This window comes from Neolamprologus brichardi, chromosome 10 (assembly GCF_056152115.1).
Source record: "Neolamprologus brichardi isolate AB-2024 chromosome 10, ASM5615211v1, whole genome shotgun sequence".
NCBI classification, from domain to species: domain Eukaryota; kingdom Metazoa; phylum Chordata; class Actinopteri; order Cichliformes; family Cichlidae; genus Neolamprologus; species Neolamprologus brichardi.
Genome location: NC_142113.1, coordinates 26,061,567 through 26,086,174, shown reverse-complemented (window position 1 = coordinate 26,086,174; position 24,608 = coordinate 26,061,567). Strand labels below are relative to the sequence as shown.

Genomic DNA, 24,608 nt, shown 5'->3' with positions numbered 1-24,608 from the left:
ACTGTAAGAATGAAAAAACATTTTGTTGTCAGTGTTTGTGGTCTGAATGATTGAGGGGGAGGAGACAAACAGCTGCATAGCTCCACAGCAGCAGCTCTTCACTCTAAACTCTCTCCTCCTCCATTTGATTACCCCGATGAGCTGAAGGAAGTTACATTATACCAGCAGCAGCGTTCATCTTAAGACATGCTTTGCAGAGGTATGTGGGGTTTTCACATTTTCAGTAAATAAATCTGAACATGTGAACTCAATCTATAAGACATTACTACTGTCTTTGCTTTCTTTATCTAAACTTACTCAGTTACTTGTCCTGTATTTTAAGCAATAGAAAACTGATACACTGTTGTGTGGTATAACGTTGTAATGCTTGTTTTCACAGGAATCTAAATTAAATTAATTTTTATTCATGATGATACATTTGGATTAATTTGGTTAACTGATTGGATATGGAAAATGTAAAAAAAAAAAAAAAAAGTGAAAATTGAGGGAAACATCAAAGATTACCTGTCAAAACCAACAACAAAAAACCAGTCTAATGTGGGTGAATTATTTTCTGGCAGTACCCTTATTGATTAAACTACGCTACATATACATAACTCATTAAATTTTTTATAATACATGCATACTGTACTTGTCGACTTACTTCAGGTTTTCATTGCCTGGAGTAGCTGTCAGTCTGAGTGTACCATGAGGTCAGCTTAGCATAACATGGAATATTTGGCAATGTAATTTTTTTTTACTCAAAATATTTTTTGACTAAGTATTAACGTATTGTAAATGTAGTTACAAAAAACATCACAAGGACTGGTTACATTGAAAATGAAACAAAAAAGGAAGAAAAAAAACTAAAACCCATCCACAACAGTTCAACATGTATGGAAATGACTATTGTTTATATAAAACCTCTAAAGTTACAAAGTTGTAGAAGATAATACTAATTGAATATCAATCTGTATTACCACCATACTTGTTTACACTGTTGCACCTTACAAAATGTCTGGACTGAGTTCATAATTAAGCTTCATATTAAATTATATTGATTTATTGAGGTTGGCACTTTTTGCATTTTCTATGCAACTGGCTATTGTAACACAGTATTTTTTTTTTTTTATCATTGTTAAACTATATAAACTATATTTTATAATAGTTTACTTTTTATTTATAGACTACATCTTATTTAACAATTATCACATATGGCTGATGCTTATTTTTAAAACAAAAATCTTGCTAAGTGTGTTTATATTATCAATACAACACGTGAGATATGCGACACCCTCATCTACAAACAGCTACTAGTTGCTCAAAATCCTTAAGCAACTCTAAAGCATAAATGGGCTAAAAAGATTTAAGATTGTAAGTTGTTATTTGTGTTGGAATGTTTCCTTGTAGTAAAATCTTGTCTCCCTGACTCATGTTGGTTGATAGCTGTAAATGTATTACACAGATGGGGCACACGTGTAGTCAAGATGAATTTTGGCCACATCTGGACACTACTTTCTAGATTTAAGCCTTCAGGCAAATACAGTTGGTAATCTTTTCAAATCCTTTGTATTCTTTGGTGAAGTTCAGATTAATTTTAAGGATTAGGACAATCCCTGCATTTGCAACAAGTTGCAGCGGTGACTGATCAGCCCACTTCAGACAGATGAAACCTGCTGTTATGCTGATCTGCATGTGAGGTCACCTCGTGAATCACCTTAATATAAATAGAGGATGACCTGGCAGCATGAATAAGTAAATATAGTTAAAGAATAAATATATGTTCTTAGTCCTTTTTTATTTAGATTATATTGTTTTATGTATTTTAATAATAAAGGCCTGTAAAGCAAGGCAGCTTTGACTCATAAACCAAGTGCTCAGCCAGACTGAAAAACAGGAAGTTTAGTGCAGAGCTGCAGATGCATATACAGGAAACCAGACAGAACTAAGTAGGAACTAAGTAACACGGAAGGAGTTGTTTTTAACGAAACTATGTGTGACGTGAAAGGACCAAAATAACACAAACCATTTTTGGTTTCTAACGCTAGAGATCTGCAAAATGGCTTTGGGCTGTGCATGTCTCTCTCTTCCGGAAGATGATTAAATAAAATAATTATAAATAGTTTGACTAAGTCATGTTCTCTCGATTCAGTAAAAGAATGACAAGAACCAGATTTATTATTTTGATTGGTGTTTTAAATTAATTTAAATTACTTTAGAATGGAAGTTAGACTTCTAACAAGTGCACAAGTTTAGGGGTGAGAACTTTTCACGACATACACAAAGTGAAAAGTTAATATACTGCACGTGTTGCACTGAATACATTTGTCAGCCAGTCAGAGGTGGATATGTAACCTCACCAATGTAGACATTTGCATCACTGCACGCTTAATAATGCAATTCAAACACTTACTGTTAACAATAGTTTTATTAATTTTGTGTCCCAGTCTCATACTATGACTTGACAGTGTGACAGGGATCCATTAAGTTCAATACCCCTTTTACTTAACCATTTACCCATGACCTTTTCTTACTGTGACATGCCAAAGTGTCTCCTGTGGAAAATGCTGTTAAGGAAGTACTAGAAGAAATGTTGCTGCTACTGAAAACCAATTCCTTTCTTTTTTCCACACAACCTGTTTGTGCCCTGTTTAAAATGTAGCTCCGACACTGAGTCATGTTTTATTTATCTATCGTGCCAGGAAAGAATAATAGTTACTTTCTTGTTGGTTTAAAAAAATACCTACATGAACATTTTCAGTAACCTACTTATCTGTTTGTAAGTATTAAAAGATTGTTGTAACAAATCCTGTGTAAACTTTGACTAAATGCTTTCTGACCTCAGTGCTCTGTCTGTGACACTCGTTCCCGTGGTTTCAGCCAACAACCATGTCATGTCTGAAGTCACATATATTACCTTTCTTTTTCACTATGATGCTTGGTTTGGTTTCTGAACGTCTACACAACTAGAGCCATTGGTTTACTCAACCACTCTGTTCTGTGTCCACTAACTCTCCCCGACAATAAAGCATGAACTGTGTGCAATGTTGAATCATTGTTGGCCACATCACATCATCCATATCCACATTTTTCTGCAATATTTTTGGAATATTGTGAATATTATGTAATATTTTCTGCAATTTCAGGTTGCAGATAAATTCACTTTGATCCATGATGATCACTAACTGCTCATCACCCCCACCATCCCAAGAGGGCCCTCAGTGTCCACCTGAGAGTTCCTTTCAGGTGTTCACTCCAGCTGAGCATGAGGTTCATCAACAGGACGTCATCCAAGAAACTCCTCTAGAATCAGTAGAAGACACATCGAAATCTCTGCACATGCATCGTAACAAACACTTTAAACGTTTGAGCTCTCAATGGCAATCAACCTTCAGGGGCAACATTGCTCTCTCTCCAACAGAGAAGCGGCACAGTGCAAAGAGCTTCAGGAGGCGCTGCAAGCTGCTGGGAGACGAGCAGCCTCTATGTGTCACTACCAACAATCAGCGCCAGCGTTACGTCACCAAGGACGGCAAGTGCAGGGTTAATCTGGGGCACATTAAAGACAAGAGTCGCTTCATTTCAGATATTTTCACCACATTAGTAGATCTTAAATATCTCTGGTTCCTTCTCGTCTTCACTGCCTGTTACATCCTCACATGGATGTCCTTTGGTGCAATCTACTTCTTAGATGCTTGGCTACGTGACGACATTGCACACGTCCACGACTCCCAGTGGCAGGCATGCTTTGAAAATGTGGACAGCTACCTCTCAGCCCTGCTGCTATCTCTGGAGACCCAGAGGACTATTGGGTACGGCACCAGGAGGGTAACAGCTAATTGTCCTGAGGGTGTGGTGCTCCTGATGGTCCAGTCCATCACCGGCTCCATTATCGATGCCGTGATGGTGGGCTGTATGTTCGTTAAAATCTCCCGACCACAGCAGAGGGCCCAGACACTGATCTTCAGCAAACACTGCGTCATCTGCGAGCGTGACGAGAAGCTCTGCTTGCTCTTCCGCATAGGTGACCTTCGAGAGAGCCACATGGTGGACGCCAAGATCCGAGCCAAGCTGATCAAATCCAGGCAGACCAAGGAGGGAGAGTTCATCCCACTGGAGCAGACAGAGATCAATCTGGGCTATGACACTGGAGGAGACAGGCTTCTCCTGGTAGAGCCCCAAACCATTGCCCATATCATCAATGACAGTAGTCCCTTCTGGGAGGTGGGGGCCAAGCGCTTGAAGAGGGAGACACTGGAGATTATCGTTATCCTGGAAGGCATTGTGGAGGCATCAGGTTTGTAGAAATGTTGTGCTTGTGCTGTTTAATACGGATACAGCTACGTTTACAACTTTGATTGTTTGTCATTTTTGAAAAGAGCTAAGTATGTGTGTTATTATTAAACTGGGATTTTATTGCTTGTTGTGATGTTTACTGGTTGTTTTTGTAATGTTACAGTAACACGTACAGTAGCATAGATCTTCATAAAGCTGCTTTGTGGTAGTTTTTTGGCGTTGTTTGAGTGGTTGGCAAACTGAAACCAACTAAGAAAAAGGTTACTGTTACTGTTCACTATCTAAAATATTAACAAATTTGTGTTCATAAAAAAACTTTATTCTTATGGCTCAGTGCTGGCTAAAGTGCATAAATGCAGAGAAAAAGATGTGCTTTCATGAAAACTTGCACACAATAAAGTTATGTCCTGATAAAATCTGTTGGATCTTTTTCCAATAAAGTGACCGGTTCCTAACCCGCTGATGCTTTTCTGCAGGTATGACATGCCAGGCAAGGACATCCTACACACAGGATGAGATTCTGTGGGGTCACCGATTTGCTTCGTGCATTTCCCTGGAAAAAGGAGCATTCCTCGTGGACTGCAGTGCGTTTGACAAAACCTTTGAAGTCGAAATGTCTCCACTCAGTGCAAGAAACAGAAGCCATGCAAAGGATGAGGAATCTACATTTTAGAAACTGAAAATAGGTCTTATTTGTGGAAACTAAGAATCTGCAGTTGTAGTAATTTTATCTACTTTCTTGATGTGGAAAGTTAATTATTTTGCTATGTAAGTAGGTAAACCGAGTAATTTTCAATGATCTATTAAATTTTAAAGACAAACATGGCTTTCATACCTCTTTTTGTACACCAGCTGTGACGTTCTCTGAAGTAATGACAATCATATTCATGAATATAAATCTCAGGGAGGCCATAATTTCTGTTGTTTTCCTTGTTGTATGTTTTGACATAACATGGTGTCTGATTTATTTTAAATCAAGTAAAATAAAATTTATCCTCTTTTTTGTTCTTCATCTTTTAGTTGTTCCTTTTTGGGGGCACCATAGTGGATCCTCCATCTCACCCTATCCATAGCATCCTTTTCTGTCACACCAATCCCTATGCATGCATTTTCTCTGTGCGCTTCCTCATTTTCAGCATCCTTTGTCCAATATACCCACTGTCCCTTCTTCTGCATTTGTCCAAACCATCTCAGACTTGCCTCCAACTTTGTCTCCAAACTGCTCAGCCCCCCTGATATTCTCATTTCTAATCCTGTCATTCTGCTCACTCCCAAAGAAAATTTTTAACATCTTCAGCTGTCTCACTTCCAGTTCTGCCTCCTATCTTTTTCTCAGTGACACCAGCTCCAAGCCATATATCATAGCAGGTCTCACTACCATCTTGTAAATCTTACCCTTTACTCCCGCTGCTATCCTTCTGTCACAAATCACCCCTAACACTGGCCTCCTACCTTGCATGCACTCTTTTTTTCACCTTTCTTGTCCCCTCTCCATTGGTTTGGATGGCTGACCCCGGGTATCTGACCTCATCCAGGTATTCTCTGTTAAACAGTCTGGTCAAAGAGTCCATTGCTCGCTCTACTAGACATCTCCATACCTCTACAGGTTGTCATCTGGACCATCCGGCTTTCCACTTTCATCCTTTTCATAGCTGCCCTCAGTTCCTCTTTACTAATGATTCACCAACATTGCTTCATATGTCCTGCTCTCACTCTCATTTTCTCCACCCAGAAGTCCCCACAGCACTCCTTCCAAGAAAAAACATGTTTAAATAATATCATTAACATTCTGCTAAAAACACTTGTCTGTGGTCTTGTCTAGGGGAATAGAGGAGTAGCATGGCAAATCTAAATTTAAAGATCCACCGTTGTTTGGTGATTTTTGAACTGTGCGCTGTTGGACTCAGGCCGGATTATTTGCCCAGGGACTTTACCCATGTAATCTTGGTGGCTGTTTATGTTCCTCCCTCTGCTAACCCCACTGCTGCATTTGACATTAGCACTCTGTCATAGCCCAGTTACAGACTCAGCACCTGAGTGAGAGCAGATCCCATGAGTTGAATTTGTTTTCAACAGATTTGGCACTGCAGTAAATGCTCACCCCCCCTACTGACCTGCCTGTAGTTAGCCTGCAATCCACAGCCAAGCCACTCACTCTCTTTCTCTCTCCACATTGCACCATAAAATCTTGAGAAAATCCTGACACCCCTCCCACACCTATCGTTTTCGCTCGTGACCAGGTTCAAAGAGAACAGAGAAGACTCCACTCAGGCAAGTCTACTCGACCAGACAGGGGGGGTCCCCTTGTCCTCAAGGCCTGTGCCCCCAGCTTTGTGGAGTCTTTCATTAACTGTTTATGGTGAATCTGAGCCCGCAGAGGGTCCCAGTGTGGAAGGCGTCACAGCGGCCCCCAGGATTACAGACCTGTGGCACTGACTTCCCACGTCAGACCCTGGAAAGACTCATCCCTGACCATTCCCAAACTATTATCAGGATCCCCTTCACAAACTGCATGCTATGTTTACTCCAGTTATCTTTGTCTTTATGTTTTATGGACAACATATGGAAATTAGCCCTTGGCTATAATCTGGTATGTTTACATTCATGTAATTGTTTTACATTTATGTTCATTAACATGCACTGTCCTAAATAAATTAAATTAATATTAAAATTGAATTGATGATCTGAAACATTTAAGTGTGACCAATATGCAAAAAATAAAAATAATAATCATACATATTTTTTACACAAGAGTTTACATTACATTCGTCCAAGGTTCAGCAAAAGGAAGATTAATTTAATGAGCAGTAACACTGGCGGCGTTTAACAGCCCCACATCGGTAGATGGCGCTAATGCGCGTGAATACAAATATAAATCCAAGAAGTAATGTCGGAAGAACAGCATGATGGGATATGAGAGTCCTCCGGCGGCGCGTTGCCGCCATGTCTCCTAGAGAAAAACATTTATTGCTTCTCTCTGCTCTAGGCCTAGTTACTCTCGCTTTTTATTATATTCCCACTTTTCTTTATGTGACCTTAATTCTTGCAGTTTGTTGTATTGTCTGTTATTATCATAGCGGAGAACCGCTTCCCGCCAGGTTAGGCCCGAATCCTCGGGGTGGGCTAAACGTTCCGGCCGTACTGCGGCGCTGGCTGTGGAGCTGGGAGGCGACCGGCGTCTCGGTACCCGCACGGGGGAGAGCGAAGAGCAGCGGCAGCAACAGAGCCGAGCTCCGGGAATCAGAGGGACACTTAAGTCAAAGACTCGCTGAAAGCGGAGTTTATCGAAAGGAATCCTTATCAAGCGAGTCTTTTCTTTTTAGCCCCCGGGATTTTCTCATGGGGAGTTACATCGGGAAACCGGAGAGCCCAACCGCCGACTCGGGGAGGCGGAGAGCCGTGAGAAATCCCCGAGAGCAGCTCCGGGAAAAGCTGGCCAGACCCAACCACGCCGTCTATACTCCAAACAGAAGGCTTTCATTTGCTGGGTATGTTCAAAATCAATCACATCACGGTTTTACCGGCGTAATACAGCCCGGTCTTTTTGAATGGAGGCGGTTAAGTTGTTGAGATTCAAAAGGTTAAAGGTGCAGCTTGGCGGTTTTTAATGACTAACCTTCGAGTCGTCAGAGCGATCTCTGTAGCTCCACACAGCTATCCAAATGTGCTACACGTAACTGCAACCCCATGCGTATATATCTGTACAGGTTATGTCATGTGCAAGAGTTTCTCATTACAGTAATTTACTACTAATATAGTACCGGCATTTCCAATCTGTGAACAGTTATGGCAGAAAACTTGAATTGTTGGCCATATAAATTACTTTAGAGCTGAAAAGCATATTTAGCAGGTTTGCTGTATTGGCAATGTAGTAATGTATTTAGAAAGCATTAGACTTTTACCTGATAATGGGATTTATTTCCGCTATCGCCCCAACCATTATAGAGACTGACAAATGGTATCTGACATGAAATATCAGAGACAGGAACAAAAGTTCACGTTTTCTGTAATATTAGTGAGTATTATATGTTTGGGTTTTCCCAGAAAAATCTATTATGGCCATTTGTGGGATTACAAAAACACAGACGAAAAGCAGACTTTCAGACCCTTCATTTTGCCTTGGCCTCTAATTGTTCTGTCCTGCAGGGAGACACCGGGAGCAGCGAGCAGGTTCACCATCACACCCCAGCGCCACTACCCCCTGCAGCAGCCGGGTGTCTCGTCAGTGGGAATCCTTCCTCCTGTCAAATGGGATGGTTTCAGAAAGAAAAACATCCTCAGCCCTCGCAATTCCCCGGCTGCCCTCAGTCCTGTCACAGTGAAGATCGCCAGGCCTGACCACAGCTCCCCCAGGTCTCTGCGCAAACTATTCATTACAGTGTTTCAATCTAGATCATCAGCTTGAGTCAGATCTCTTTAAACTCTAACATTAATGTCAAAACCCTTTTGATAAAACTTATGTAATGGCTGTTTACCTTTCTTTTTTTTTCAGCATGGACCATTTGAGTTATGCCGTTCTCCCCAGAGCGCCTGCCGATCCGTGCTCCAGAGAGAGTGTCCTCAAGGTGCTGAAGGAAAGCCGCAAGAGAGAAGTGGACGATGAGGACAGGAGCTTTACAACTGAGCAGAAAAGCAAAAGAAGGTATGAGGCAGCACGTGAATGCTGACAAGCTTTATATATTTTATATAGCTTGGCGACACTTTTTTTTTTTGTCTGACAGCTGTAAGGTTATTATAGTAAACTAAAAGTAGGTATAAAAACATTTAAACTGAAATAACTGTGAAAAAAATAGACTGGAAAAAAAGAAATTACTGTACTCACACAGCAAACCTAAGACATAAAAAGTCTGTAGGTAATGCATAGTGTGGTTATTAGCAAGGCTACAGAAAAACAGCCTGTTGATGCTTTTAGTTGTCTTGCTCCCTTAGCTTTACGGACAGCTGCAAACAGAATGGATGAATAGCTTTTTCCTATTAACACCATTTCCCAGTCCATTTGTGGTGCACTTGGAAAGCTCACTCTTCTAATGTAATGTTCCAACAAAATATACACTCCCACATGGGGCCAGGCATTCTTATGAATGCATATAACATCTGCATTATAATGCTGTATTCATTGCTTCCCTTTTTTCCCCAATAATTTGAATAGATACAGATCACACATACAAATGTGGCCTTAAAGTCTTCTATAAATACATTACCGAAGCTCAAATGCAGTTTTGAGTTACTGATGGATGCCAAGAAAATTGGAAATATCACTAAAACCTAACACAGCACATTTTACATAGGTTTTCTCTATTGTTATATTTCAAAATAATAAATGGTTGTTGGTTTTTTCCATTTTATTTTTTAATTAATTTTTTACTCCCTAAGACGTAATGACAGCGGTGGAAGTGCACACTCTGCTTTTGAACCCCTTTTGCCCAATGGCACGCCGTCACAGCTGGTTCCTAAGTAAGTTAAACTTTTCATGCAGTTAGATCATGTCTTATGAAAGCCTGTGGTGCAGGGTGAAGTATAGTGTGGTGCTACCTGTGCTTTAAGAGAAATACTTTCCTTTTCCCAGGCCAGGAAGTTTGAAAAGAGGGATGACTTCAGTGACTGAGGAGTCCATTATGAAGAGGTCTCGGACATCCTCAATCAGCTCTGGCAGTGGAGCTCATGCTCCAAGAGGAACCCCGGGCACCAGGAGAAATGCCATCCAGAGTTCCTACAGCTCTTCATTGGGTCTCAACCAGGTAACTCTTCTCTGCTGCATTAAAGGACGCACAGGATTCTAGAGGAAACAGTGGAACTATGACACTCTAAATCTTGTTTTCCCTTCACAGTGGAAGAAGCCGTCAGCACCCAGCTCCCCTCTGTCCAGCCCTGGATCATCTCGCTGTCAGACTCCAGAGGGCATCTCAAAAAGACCCAGGTGTGTCTCTGCTAGGTTTCTGATCAGTTGTTGACATTTAATCCTGTATTGCGGATTGTAACCTTAAGTTTCATTTCCAGAGAGGACGACACGCAGTCTCCCAGCTCAGCATCCTCTGCAAAGTCAGATCACACGTCTATGGACAACACACTCGTCTCTTGTGAGTGTCATACCTTGAGTGGCTGTTGTTGTGTAGGGGTTCTTCTGTCTTAGAAATGCAGCTCTGTGCAGCAGATTATTTAGATTTATGCAACACTGACTGAAAAGTTCTACTACTAATTAAAAATCCATAGAGCTAATTTGCTGGGAAGTGATCATAGGTAATGCTAGTTAGACTTTATTTACACAAAGTCATTTCTTATCCCAGAAACTCATTCACTTGTACCCTAAAGACCCATTTTCCAGCATGGGGTTTATCTTAGTTGCCCTCCACTGTTAAGTTAACTCTTAAGACTGTTGAAGAATATTATCAGAGTTTTCAAATGGGTCTCAAACCCATGCGTTTGAGCATTATCATTTCAGTTGTGCTTAATTCAGATTGCTTCTTTACTTTTAGAGAAATTGATTAGCCAGTTTGACCCCTCATTACTCGGTTTAAGAAAATGGTTTCCAGAAACATCCCAAGAAAGGTTTTTTTTTTTGTTTGTTTGTTTGTTTTTTGTTTGTTTTTTTTCTTGTGGCAAATGTTCGTTCATTTAGTGGGTCTGAATGAATGAACAACAAGTTGGGATTTGTGCAGTGTTCAATCTGTGTGCCCCAAAAATTTAACATGAATGCAGTTGACTTGAAAAAAAAAAAAACCTTCAGAGACATTAAATTGCTTTCTATTTATTGTGCCTTATATGATGATGTTCCAGTCAAACTGGCTCCATTGCCCAAGGTCCAACTCAATACCTCGTCAGACTCTGGTGGTAGTGGGAAAAGAAAAAGGAAGATTCAACTGGTGTCCAGCAACCGGGATGATCACATTTCTCTGGTAAGGATTACTACAGTCTCATTAGAAACCTCTGTTCTCGTGCTTAGCCATTACAGTGCTTTTAGTCTCTCCTTGTGCTTCCTTGCAGCCCCCACCTCCTGAACTGGGTTATACAGTTACTGTTAAAGATCTAGATGAGGAGAAAAGGGCTGCTATAAGTAAGATACAGAAGGTCCTGGAGACACCTGGTAAGTTGCATTCAGTTCAATCGTTAACCCTTCACATGTAAAGATTTAAACACCAGAAAATTATTTATAGAATAGAAAAGAATAAACCTTTATTATCCCACGGATGAGAAATTTTGTTGTTACACAGCTCTTATAGTAAGGGGAATATAAAATATAAACCAAAGACACAAAATGGTCCTATATACATAAGCAACTGAAGTCTGTATATACAGCTAACAATGTACAGAAATGTGTATAGAAAAATCGCATGGAGATATGTATAAAATGTACATAAAATATATCTATATCACTATAGAGCCATTGTGAAAGAAGTCAATCTACATAAATGTGTTTCAACCAAAATGGAGGGAAAACATGAGCCCTAGCATGTCTGTGACCCTCTTGTTTCTTTTAGCTCCAGAGCCTGAGAAGACTGTCTCCCCCTTAGCCACCACTTCCACCCTGCCTGCCCCCTCTGCTGGCTCTACTGCTACTGCTACGACTTCCACCACAACCTTGAGCAGCCTTCTGGCAGCTCCCTTGCCCACATCTAGCTCTGCCACCCCAGTCATTAACCTGGATCCCAATCCAGTGAGCAGTGCCGGTACAGTGCCTGCAGCCCCCAACCCACTGCTGGAGGCTTTGAAGAAAGCTAGCGCTCCTTCTCCCACATCCGCTACCAGTGCAAGTTCAGGTACAACTGCTCTTCACTTGATTTAATTTTGACTACCTCTAATTTCTTTGTTCTGTACACTCATGTTTTTTTCCTCCCAATGTGCCCTTAGTGTCTGTATCAACCACACCCGCACAACCCAGTGTTTCAATCCTGAAGGCATCAACAACAGTGGCTTCCCCACAAATCCCTGCAGTCTCCCAGTCCTCCTCTGCAGGTGTGCAGCAGTCCTCAGCCTTTGCTCAGGTCCTGCTGGGTCAGGTCTCCCAAGCTGCCAGCAGCACCCCACCTATGGCAAGCCTATTTGGGGTGGCTAGCCAGGTCGGCGCCTCCTCTGCTTCCTCAACATCTAACTCAACTGCTGTTACTGCAGCCCCAGCCAGCATCTCTGCATCAGTCAGTAACACCAACCCACTAATGGCTTCAGGCTTTAAGCCCATCTTTGCTGTAACCGCCACCACCACCACCACCTCAGCTACATCCGCTTCAGAAAACAAACCACCTGTCCAGAATTTCAAACCCATCTTTGGAGATGCCACTGCGGCTACTGGCTTTGGACAGCCTCCATCCCTTGCAAGTGCAAAGGCAGCCTCTACAATTTCAAGCACAAGCAGTACAGCCTCAGTATTTGGTGGATCAACAAGCAGCAACACAGCTGGCCCATCTCTGTTTTCTGGCTTAACCACCACAACCACCACAGCTGGCACATCCACAGGCTCCCTTCCCACTTCACAGCCTGCTCCACAGCCAGCTATGAAATCCCTCTTTGGAAACTGGAACACAACATCTACAACAAGTACCACCAACTCAGCTTTGAATCAGGCTCAGAATGCTGTCGGAACAATTCAGTTTGGAACTGCTACCACTACTACAGCAGCAGCCACGGCCCCAGCTCCAGGACCTGCTACTGCTTCAACCACAACCTCCAGCCAGGGTACCTTTGCATTTGGTGCCACACAGCCAGATGCTCAGGCTGCCAGCCAGAAAGTATTTACATTTGGCCAGGCAGCACCCAATCAGAACACAACCACTGCTTCATTTGGAGGCTTTGCCATGGGCAACACAGTTTCCACTGCTGCTCCTGCTACCACACAGTCGACCTGCAACTTTGGAAAGTCATCTTTTGAAGCCCCAGCAGCTCAGACAACTTTTGGCTCCACAGCAGCAGCACCAAAGCCATTCACTTTTGGAGGCAGTGGAGCATCATCCACACCTGCTTCTAACCCTGCCCCAGCTCCTTTCAACTTTGGGGCAACTCCTACCACCACAGCAGCCACTTTTGGGACCCCAGCTAAACCAGCATTTGGAGCCAGCACTGCTGGTTTTGCTTTCGGTGGCACTGCCGCTCCCTCAGCTGCACCCTCAGCTCCACCAAGTTTCGGTGCAGCAACCCAGGCTCAGAGCTCCTCCACACCCACCTTCGGATTTGGCAGTGCAGCTCCTCAGCCGGCTCCCTCTGGACCAGCTCAGCCAGCATCCGGTGGTTTTAACTTTGGCTCTGGAATGCCGTGCCCTCAGTTTGGAACACCAGTTTCCAATAATCCTGCACCACAGATGGGAAGCTTCAACTTTGGGGCTGCTGCTACAGACAAACCAGCTTTTGGTAAGGAATTAAGACTGTTGTTGTTTTGCTTGTTTATGTCTTAAGCCCACCTGTAGATCGGTTCAAGCAATGAATGTAATGTTGGCTAGCTATTTCTTTTGGCTGTTCCCTTGCTTGAAAGGGTTTTTATCACACCAGACATTTGATTTGGCACAGATTTTACTCCGGGTGACCTTTTTGTGTCTCCTCCTGGTCTCAAGCCAGGGATCTTTCTCGTGTTAGGCAAAGATGTTAACCACTACACTAATTTTGTCTGTTGCGAATATCTTAAAATAATTTTAGTTTTGATTACCAGTAAATGAATTAATTGAAATGATTGGTATGTGAAACATAACCAGTAGTTGAATTAACGGGTCTCAGTGGTGGGGAGGGTGGGCTGCATTTTTGTTTGTTTACATCGCTGTATGGTTGCACTTATGTGTGATTGCTGGTTTCCTACTGTGCCACACTGACAGAAAGATCTCTGTGGTTAGGTTACTATGTTGGTCTATCAGAATTTTAGGTGTTGGGTGTTTGAAGTTGCATGCTGTTTTCCCTGCAGGAACGTCAACACCATCTTTTGGCCAGAGTGCTGCTGGAGGTCCAATTCCCTTTGGAAGTCCTGGAACTCCACTCCAAGGCTTCAATGCTGTTCAGTTTGGTGAGGCATCAGTAGGGATGTGTGGCTAGATGTTTAAAATGTTGTTGCTCTCAAGGAGCTGTAACCCAGTGATTTAAACAAATTAGTCTTCTGATTTTATTTAGTGAGAGAGCAGCACCATCACAAAGTTTTATTAATAAATTTGTTAAATTACTCTATACCTCTTCTGTTGGTAATAGGATGCTATACTGTAGCATTGTGCATTGCAATGTAGTGGGATTTAGCCTGTTTATCTACTGCTGTGAGACCAAAGTGGAAACACATGGGTTCTGTTATTAAAGGTGGGCTTGAGGCAAGCTTATGGGAATTTTTATTGGAGCCAAATACTTAAAAGCATGTTGCCTCACTATAAGAATTCCTTGTCAGACCTGATATTGATCCTAATTTAGATGAAATTAAAAGGAAGTTTTGAAGTTTGAAAATTTGATGCCACTGTTAAGAACTGGATACTTTGTAGCAGAAATTGTTACATATCCATATTTTTTATTTTGTTTAGGATCTCCAGCAACTCCTTCCTTCTCAATCGGAGCTGGATCGAAAACACCCGGAGCACGGCAGAGGCTGCAGGCGAGGCGACAACACAACAGGAAGAAGTAGCCTGCCACGTCGTTCCAACAACGCATTCGGAGGACTCCAGCTGTTGCTGCTATGGCTAACCTGGCTAACATTGCTCTGTTCTAAGCCCAACATCCCACCCCATCAGGCTACCACCATGCCCTCTGCTTCCTCCCTCTTCTCCTCCAGTGGGTTGTGCTGGCCCGAAGTTTGCAGACGAGTTAGAAAGAGCACATTAGCCTACTGAGTCCATGACCCAGTGAGGGAATGCAGCAGTAAGGAGAGAGAAACCACAATGATGTACTATACTTGAAGAAAGAGAAAAGACTATTTGATAGATGCTGAACATAAGCATATCCAAAGTTCTTTTTCCTTTTACCGTACACGGACACTCCCATTGGTTCGTCTTAAGGAGAAAGTTGAGTCGAGCTAAAGGTGGAGCTGCGGCTCAGACATTTATTTTTTTACGTGAAACGCTCGCTGGTTTGTATGTTACCTGAATATTTGAGTACATTCTCTGACTGAATCTGAATGGGATGAAATGCACAGTCAATTCAGATAAGGTACACAACACTGCAGTGTAAATGTAAAGTTTGCATTTAAATTATTTTTTTAATTGGCTCTCTGACCCTGTAAATGAATAATGTGTTTCTGCACTTAAAAGGGTGACTTAGTAAATGTCTTAACGTAGTTTGTGCAGACCCTTGTGTTCTTGTTTCGTACTCTTTGTCATTGCAAGCATTCCCAGAGTCCTCCTGTGGATGGCCTTCTTTTGATAGTGATTGCCAACTGATTGAATTAGCAGGTCAGTATGTGAGTAGGATGAGTACTCGACTAGCTCTGACAAACCAAAGCCAACTCTTCAGCTTGTTCCCTGTGAAAAGAATCTTGAGATGAGAGTGTGCTTGTGTGTGTGTTTGTTGTGCCAGACTACCTCTCTTTGCGCCCAGGCACTGAATCCTTGTTAATTCACTGAAACGTAACAAATCTGCTAGAATCAGTTACATTTTACCTTCAGCCTACCTGCTGTTAATGCACATGTAACTGTGATAAATGGTGAGTTTTTAAATATCTGCACAGCAACACATTATCCCCACTTCAGAAATGTCACTGCTACCTTATGTCAGATTTACTAAAAAATTACAGTCTGTTCTATTGGATCTCTCACAGCGATACAGGGATTTTTGTTTTTGTTTTTATTATTATTATTTTTGTTTTTGAGCGTGCAGCAAACATGGACAGTAAAGCAGTTGATGTCAGCTGTTTTATTCAAATGATCTCTGTTCTCAGTAATAATCACCTCTTATTGTGAAAAGTGAGCCGTTACCAGTTGGGGTTTTTTTTTTTCTTTCTTTTCTTTTCTTTTCTTTTGGGGGGGTCTGTCTTTGTTTCTTCTTTTTTTTTATTTTTATTTGGATGGTCAAATTTGAATAAATAAAAATGTGAGTTGTGGATGTTCCACATTAAACCTTTAAAGATCGCCAAATTTTCTTCTCAAGACGTGGAGGCTATACTTCATACTGTATATTAGCAGTATGCTGTTTTTGTAGTGGATATACAAGTATTGCTTAGTAATGTTGCAGGAAGTTAAAGAGGACCTGTTATGATTGTTCTTATTTTCTGTCATGTATATACTGTTACAATAGTCCTCATATTAAACTTGGCCAGAGTTTCAAGTAATTTGTTCACTCTATGAACAAGTAAACCCTGTCAGGTGTCAAACTTCTCCAAATGCACAGTTTCTGATAGTAGTTTTTTTTTTTCTTCTACTTCTGGTTGTATGATTTTCATGAGAGGAGTAATCCTTAACACCTCTCTTTGTGAGGGGCATCCAATCAGAAGAGCCCCTTAAAGAGGGGTTGGCTTCACATGGTGGATGAACAGCAGAGCAAGAAGGGAAAGTGATTCTTTATGGAGTCTGGATTTTTTTCTCCAAGCTTCTGTGGGTTTCTCTTCTAAATTCTGGTTTCTCCCCTGCCAAAAACATGAAACACATTGGAAAAATGCTTTGTTAATGACACGCTGCTTACAGAACAAGAATGTCAAGAATTGATATCCAACATACTCCGAGAGATCTAAGTAGTGTTTTACTGGGCACTGTATAAATAATTTTAAGTGATTTAATTTCAAGAAAGCTGGAGTTGAAATCAGATTCAATATAACGTCAGACTAGATACAAGTCCAAACTTTGTATTTTATTTCTTTTCAGAAAATAATCACAATGCATTTTAAAGCATATTTGGAAGTATTACCACTTGCCACGGAACAGTAAATGGCTACTTTTCTGAAGAATACATGCTTTTACTTTAAATATTTCAGGTATACTTGATGCAAATATCTAAATCACATTTATTTAGGCTTGTAGACATGGTCAAAATGAAGTTCAACTGAGCATGGGGATGGGTAATTTAAGAAACTTTGAAAGGTGAAAATGCCTGACAACTTTGAACTGATCCGAAAACTCATTTAATTACTTGTTACAAACACAGGAATGCAGAGGAGCATCTCTGAATGCACAGCATGTTAAACCTTGAAGTAGGTGGGCTAAAGCAGCAGACACCCCACAATCAGTGCCACTCCTGTCAGCTCAGAAAAGGACACAGAGGATACACTTCACATGGGATCGCAGAAAATGGACAGTAAAAAACTGGAAAAAGTTTGCCTGAAAAAGTCTGGTGAGCCCTGATTTCTGCAGCAACATTCAGATGGTAGGATATAAATTTTGGTGTAAACATCGTGGAAGCATGGCTCCAACTTTTCTCCTGAAAAGTTTTCAAACATTCCACACACGCCAGTCCGCTAGGTGGCATTAGAGACGGTTTGATACCCGGATTGTGCTGCATTCATGACTACACCCAGAACAGGAAATGTGAAAATTATGGCAGTTACGCTAGGTAACGCCGTTTTAACTAAGAAAAAAACGAAAACGAATAATCTAAGAGATTAAGTTGTCTTTTAACGACATGTTAAAATCATGCAAGCCAAACTGAATGGAAACAGAATGTTTATACATTTAAAATAAACTATATGGAAAATGTTTGGGGGCTGGGGGTTCTCGTATTTACTATTTGCAGTCGTAAACGTGAACGCAGCCTCAGATGAAGCGTACTATTAGGACGCATGCGCGGTGCCCCAGTCGTGCGGGGTTAGTTTAGGAGACGTTAGCGTTGTAAAATACGTGGCAGAAGGGTGTCGACATGGAGATAGCTGCTCTGGCCGCGTTAACTTTGTTACTGGGTGCACTGGTTATTCTCGTTGCGTTAGCGGTGGGCAGACGGAAAGAAGAAATAAGAGAGGAAACGGAGCAGGCAGCAGAGTTTACCGGTAAGAGCCACTCAGGCTAACGTAACTCTAGCTAGCTGGAGAAGGGGAGACTGTGGAGAAGGCGGCAAGTCAGTCATACTGCATTCATTCATTCATTCATTCATTCACTTACTCAGTAATTGATTCATTCAACAAAAGAGCTCCGTGCCAACGATATTAACACGAACTCAGAGCTAGAAGTACAAGCTATGGTAACTTTTGACTGGCTGTCACTGTCACATTAACAGACCAATGGGTGCACTGCTTTCTGTCGAGTCACTGCCTGTTTTTTAACGCTTCATTGATGACAAATCGGTATCTGTAGCACGTGACATTAATTAACGGCAACACTAAGACTCTTATACATGGAAATGGTAAATGGCTTGTATTTGTATAGCGCTTTACTTAGTCCCTAAGGACCCCAAAGCGCTTTACAGCGTAAAGTAGAATAGCTCACTGTATAAAGATAGTACTTAAAAGTTATAAAACAGAGGAAGGTTAGCACATTCATCTGATGTTGAGTCTGTTTAACTATGTTTGAAGAAGAATTTACATTAAATTAAATTTTGGACTAGTAAAGACGACTATTATTTTTTCTCCAGGTAATAGGATTCAAAGTTTATAATTGACTAATAATACAGTACCTCGGCATAATTTTTCTAACCTTGGAGTTAATCACTTTAATAGTAACTTATTATAGTTTTGTGTTGTCTAAATGGGTTTTGTTTTTTGTTTTTCTTTTGAGGTTAGTTTGAGTTATTTTGGATGTTTTAGTTTAAAATTTTATCCATCACATCCATCCATTTTCTTCCACTTATCCCAGACAGGTTGCCACTCTGTTGCTGGGTTAACTTAGAGACCGACAACTGTCCATACTCACATTTACACCTATGGCCAATTAAGAGTCACCAGTTAACCTAATGTGTATGTCTTTATACTCAAGGAGGAAGTTAAGTCATTCGTTTTAAAAAAAAAAATTTTTGATTACTTTTTCATTTTCTTAGTTTCCAGTCATATAGCTTATTTCCACAATTTTCTTGGCTTTTAATTTAATTTTAGTTCACTATAATAATCATGCTGAGAGTGTTTTTCCACATTCTGTTAACATTATTGCATGCAGTGAATAGAAAACTTCCCAGAGCTAATTCCCTGATTTCCAGAGTGTTGGGGGGTGGATTGTCATGATACCAAGGATTGGAAAATTACACATCAATTATCTTTTAGCTGTTTGTTAATGCTTCATAACACCCACATCATGTTCAGAAATAGCATAACCAACAGTTTATTCTAAAATGAAATGTGTGGAAATAAAACTTTTTTTATGTTCCTAGCCTTTTCCTTATGACTGGGCTTTGACATACATGCTAATGTGCAGGCTTGTTGAAGAAGATCCATAAACAAGAGCTATCCATCAATAATTTTTCCCCAGAGATAACTGATTCATAGCAGCTCACAAGAGTACATTGTTATTGTTAGACTGCTTATAAAAGTTAGATACACTTATATTGTTAGTAAAATTACAGAAGACCAACCACACAAACCACACAACTTAATTAAATAATGATAATAGAAAAACTTATAATAAAAAGTAAAGAAATAAAATGGAAACCTAAAAAACAAAACAAATATATTTATTTTGTTTATATTTATGTTAGAAATTGTGCAAAATTACAAATTCTATATGATATGTTATATGCTATATAATGCTAAACATATAGCATTATAAATGAACTGGTTCTGTTTTGTAAGTGCTTTGTACTACAAGACTTATTAACACAAGCCCTTTTTTGCTATGCCTAACTACTTACTACCTAATATTTATGCTCTATGAGCCCATCGGAGAGCAACTTGGGGTTCACTATCTTCCCCAAGGATACTTTGGCATGCAGACTGGGGCAGCCAGTGATCAAAGCAGCAAAGTTCCAATTAGTAGAACTGCTTATTCTCCTGATATACAGCCATCTGAGTAATAGTTTGTATATATCCTTTTAAAATAGTCTTAGTGGGCATCAATGAGCATGTTTTTCCTGTGTGTCTTCCAGCTGAAGCCAGTGCTGTGAAGGGTTCCCAATCCAAGAAGCAGAAGCAGGAGAAGCAGCGTGGCCGCAAGGATAAACCTACACAACACACTTTCAGCCATCCGCTGCTGGCAGCCTCTCTGAAGGTAAACTGAAACAATCATCAAACACACACATTGTAAAAGCCTCAGAGGACAAGGAAGAGTTTTCATAAGAGACCGGAGTTTGGTTTGTTTTAAGTCACTGTAGGTTATGCAAGTTACTTTTGTTTTGGTATGGATACAGCTCAGCTCAGTGAGCTGTTCTGAAATAATTTAACAAGGTTTCACTTGCACCCTCTCCATAGCCATTTTTCAGCATGTGTGTATTTGTTTCCATGTGCCTTTTAGGGCCACAGTGGAAATGTGACGTGCCTCGATTTTAGCAGTAACGGGAAGTACCTGGCGTCCTGTGCTGACGACCGCACTGTTCGGATCTGGAGCACCAAGGACTTCCTGGACCGCGAACACAAGTGTCTGAGAGCCAATGTGGAGCTGGATCACGCTACGCTGGTCCGGTTTAGCCCTGACTCCAGGTCTTTAACTACACTTACTGACATAAAGCATTTCTTCTCTTTCCTAAGGAAAGTGAATTGTACACAAGAGCTAGTGTAAGTTTAACATAAACCAGGTCAAAGAGGTTTAGAAAAGACTTGTGAAGTAACTTGTTTGATGATCTGAAACATGTAAGCATGTAAAATATGAAGAAAAGTAATCAGTAAGTGGACCAATACCTTTTCAAAGCACTGTACACAGCCAGAGTTATGGTGAGGTAATCTTCAGAAACAAGCGCCGCCTCCTTCACTGATTTTCTCCTTTTCTCTACAGGGCGTTTATCACCTGGTTGGCCAACGGAGACTGCATACGAATCTTCAAAATGACAAAGAAGGATGACGGCTCCATGAGCTTCAAAGCTGCTCCCGAGGATTTCCCACAGAAGCACAAGGCCACCATCCTCAACATTGGCATCGCAGAGACAGGTACAGAATGCCGAAATAACTTAAAGTTTTTACTTATAGTATCGGCTAGTAACGCAGTTAACACAGCTGGGTTTGTTTTTATCACCAGCTGGGTTTTTGAAAGTGTGACACCATTTGTGATTTAGTATTTAACAATCAGTAAATACATTTCAATGTTTCTTTTATTCATCTGCTCCATCTCTTTGATTATTTGTGCAGTCTTTGGGTTAGTCAGCCTCTTGACAGCCTGTTTTAAGAAAAAAATCGACCCACCAACAAGCAACAAAAGTTGACTCTAGTTTCACATGAGAAGAAAGCTGTCAAAAAAGGGAACATCTGTTAAAACCTTATTTATTGATTTATTTATTTTTCAGTATTTGTCACCAGATTATGAGGCTGATATTGTGTTTCTCACCCACAGGCAAGTTTATCATGAGTGCTTCCACCGACACCTGTATCAACATCTGGGACCTGAAAGGAGAGGTGCTGGCCTCTATCAACACGAACCAGATAACCAATTCTTATGCTGCCATCTCCCCGTGTGGCAGGTCAGTCCCACTCCTTATTTACTGCACAGCTTACACTTGAAAGCTTAGAAATGATATACATCTACTCTGTAAGTTTATTGTTTTACTGTTTCATGACATTAAAACAGAAAAAGTGTCTATAAGCGATGTTTTACAGTAAGAGCTGTAGGTTCTTCTGCTTTAAACTGTTGTTGAGAAAAGTAAATGTCTGAAAAGTAATTTTCCCACATGTAAGACGATTTCTTCATATTGTTTTTTACTTTTAAATTCCATTCAGTAAAATAAAAATCGAAATAAAAATAAGTGTTTGAATTGCATTTCACTCTTTGGGAGCTCTGATCCTGCTTCATCTATTTGCTCAGGTTTGTCGCATCCTGCGGCTTCACTCCTGATGTGAAGGTGTGGGAGATTTGCTTCGGCAAAGGAGGAGACTTCAGAGAGGTGGTGCGAGCCTTTGACCTGAAGGGCCACTCTGCTGGAGTCCACGCATTTGCCTTTTCCAACGACTCTCGCAGGTAATACGCTGAAATATTTAAGATGGAAAATAAATGGTTGTTTATAAGCTGAGACAACATAAAATGGCATATAAACGTTAAGCTGAGAGTAAAGAAGCCTGCTGTGTTAAGCAGTAATACTTTCTTTTCATTTTTCAGGATGGTGAGCGTCTCCAAAGACGGCACGTGGAAGCTATGGAACACGGACGTGGAGTACAAAAAGCAGCAGGATCCCTACCTCCTGAAAACCGTTCCCTGCAGCTCGTCTGAAGGCAGCCGGGTGGCCTTGTCTCCAGACGGCCGGGTGGTGGCCGTCAGCGATGGCTGCAACGTGGCCATGTACGATGCTGCCAGCGGAAAGCTGGAGGAGGAGATGCACGGCGTCCACAGCGTGGAGATTACGGACCTTAGGTTTGACATTAACGGACGCTTCTTGGTGTGCAGTGGCGACAAGGCTATCCGAGTGTTTCACAATGCTCCGGGCTACCGGGCTGCAATCAAAGACATGCAGGACATGCTGAAGAAGGCTCAGAACGAGGCCATGAAGCAGAGACTGCAGCAGCAGATCAAAGAGGCTCAGAGTGCCCTGGACGCTGTGCTCGCTGCCCCCTCCAACTAAACAGAAATAACAGGAAATCACACTCTGAATGTGACAGTGTCAGACTCTGCTAATCATTTGTTTGCATAGTCACCTCTGCCTCTTAATGATCTGGACTGTGAAGATGAGATTTGCATGCAGTTTAATAAAAGGTATCTTTTTATGGAAGTGCTTCGTTTGATTTGAGACATTTGGACTTCTGAGTTTGATGTGCTGTGATTGTGTTTGATTTGTCATAGTTTATGAAATTGGTCTCATAGTTCTTCAGAGTCACTATGTGGAAAAAGGAACAGATTAACAGTCCCTTTAACATCTAATGGCCACTGTCGGTTTGGGTGCTTCATTTCCAAGTCCAGGTGTTGTCTGTGCTGACTCACTGTGAAACTTTGAACACAAACTAATGTTAATGTCCACCTTTGCTTTTCCTACTGTGGTAGGTCAAAATTTCTGCTGTGAAAAAAGTTAAAAGTGTAATATTTTCCCAGAGGGTGGTGTTGCAGTAAAATTCCTTTTCTGCTTATTACATCCAAAGTAAATCTTTGAAAATCTCCTCTTTGAAATCCTTAAAACTTTATCTAATGGCATTGCTATTGAGAGTTAAAAATTAGGCCTCAGTTGACACCTGTGCACTCTCACATGGGTGTACAATTCAGTGCAAATACCATAAGAGGATTTGACTTCAGAGCAGAACGTAAATTGTGAGGTGCCTTTTAAGTACAACTAACTGAAAGAAGTGTGAGCAAGATGTCCGGCATCTTCAAAACACAGGTGAAACCACCTCTTCGGATCTGTCAGAGTGATAAAAATAACCTTCAAAGTCACTGAAACTGGGGAAGAAAAACTAGCTTATTCCTCAGCCCACTGAAGGTGTATTTGATCCTCACAAACAGATTTTTTTTTTTCCAGAGTTGTAGCGGGGAAGTCTGGAGTGTCCTATAATCCCCAGAAAGTCAAAGCATATCAAAATAATCCTCAGGATTTGCAGAATTTGTAACTTGTTTTGAATAAAGGCATATATTTGATTACAGTGTGCTTGTGTATGAGGATTTGGGTATAAAATAAGGCCTTAAGTATCTTAATTCAATTGTGTAGTCTGGATTAATTTTTGTAGCTTTAATAGAAGACATCCTGAATCTCTGTGCCCTTTTTAGTATTTTTTAAGACTGTCAGAATGAATATTTTGTAAAACAACACCAAAAAAATAAATGATATTCCCTTAAACAACATTAATCAGTTATTTTCCAGTCTTTCAGACCAAGACATGGGCTTGTTATATTAATCAGAAAAACTGGGTGATCCAGTGTAATGTGTGGCTTGAGTAGTTTATATAAAAAATTATAAGTCGTTTATAGGGTGGAGAACAGATCCAGAATACTTTATTGATCCCAGAGGGAAATTGTTTTGTTACTCACACTGAAAATATAAATATGAAAGATTGAAAATATAAAGTGAAAATTTTATATTCAAACAAAGGCACACAAAGTGCAATGTTAAATTAAAATAAAATGTTCCAATTCTAGTGAAAATGTAATGGATGGACAAATAAAGGCAAATCAAATGAAAAAAGTGTCACCATTTATTTTAACCATTTGGATGAAAGAAATCTTAAAACAAGGCTCATGGTAACAAAAACATGTTTTATGATATTAATTAAATGTAATTCAATAAATAAATGCATTGATACATTTTTATTATTTATTATTATTATTATTCTAATATGTGGCTATATATGCTCATTTTCTAACAACTCTTTTAACAATATTATATTATATTATATTATATTATATTATATTATATTATATTATATTATATTATATTATATTATATTATATTCCCTTCTGTGAATCGCTCAATAAAGTTTTTTT

The 24,608-nt window shown here is 40.6% G+C and overlaps 3 protein-coding genes across 3 annotated transcripts; all 3 read left to right on the top strand.

Moving 5' to 3' along the window:
* Window positions 1-37: 37 nt before the first annotated feature.
* On the top strand, window positions 38-5,200 carry LOC102782983 (G protein-activated inward rectifier potassium channel 3-like). Its single transcript, XM_006785073.3, has 3 exons — window positions 38-199; window positions 3,126-4,276; window positions 4,752-5,200. Exons 2-3 carry the CDS (start codon window positions 3,151-3,153, stop codon window positions 4,946-4,948), a joined length of 1,323 nt encoding a protein of 440 aa, XP_006785136.2. The 5' UTR covers window positions 38-199; window positions 3,126-3,150; the 3' UTR covers window positions 4,949-5,200.
* Window positions 5,201-7,158: 1,958 nt separating this feature from the next.
* On the top strand, window positions 7,159-16,503 carry pom121 (POM121 transmembrane nucleoporin). The gene is made up of 13 exons (XM_087847456.1): window positions 7,159-7,763; window positions 8,422-8,628; window positions 8,768-8,917; window positions 9,649-9,729; window positions 9,842-10,013; window positions 10,104-10,192; window positions 10,273-10,352; window positions 11,050-11,168; window positions 11,257-11,356; window positions 11,751-12,029; window positions 12,121-13,611; window positions 14,153-14,251; window positions 14,748-16,503. Exons 1-13 carry the CDS (start codon window positions 7,189-7,191, stop codon window positions 14,846-14,848), a joined length of 3,543 nt encoding a protein of 1,180 aa, XP_087703582.1. The 5' UTR covers window positions 7,159-7,188; the 3' UTR covers window positions 14,849-16,503.
* Window positions 16,504-17,933: 1,430 nt separating this feature from the next.
* Window positions 17,934-24,309, top strand: tbl2 (transducin beta like 2). The gene is made up of 7 exons (XM_006785072.3): window positions 17,934-18,130; window positions 20,152-20,273; window positions 20,517-20,701; window positions 20,994-21,145; window positions 21,546-21,672; window positions 22,014-22,166; window positions 22,305-24,309. Exons 1-7 carry the CDS (start codon window positions 18,004-18,006, stop codon window positions 22,762-22,764), a joined length of 1,326 nt encoding a protein of 441 aa, XP_006785135.2. The 5' UTR covers window positions 17,934-18,003; the 3' UTR covers window positions 22,765-24,309.
* The last annotated feature ends 299 nt before the right edge of the window (window positions 24,310-24,608 follow it).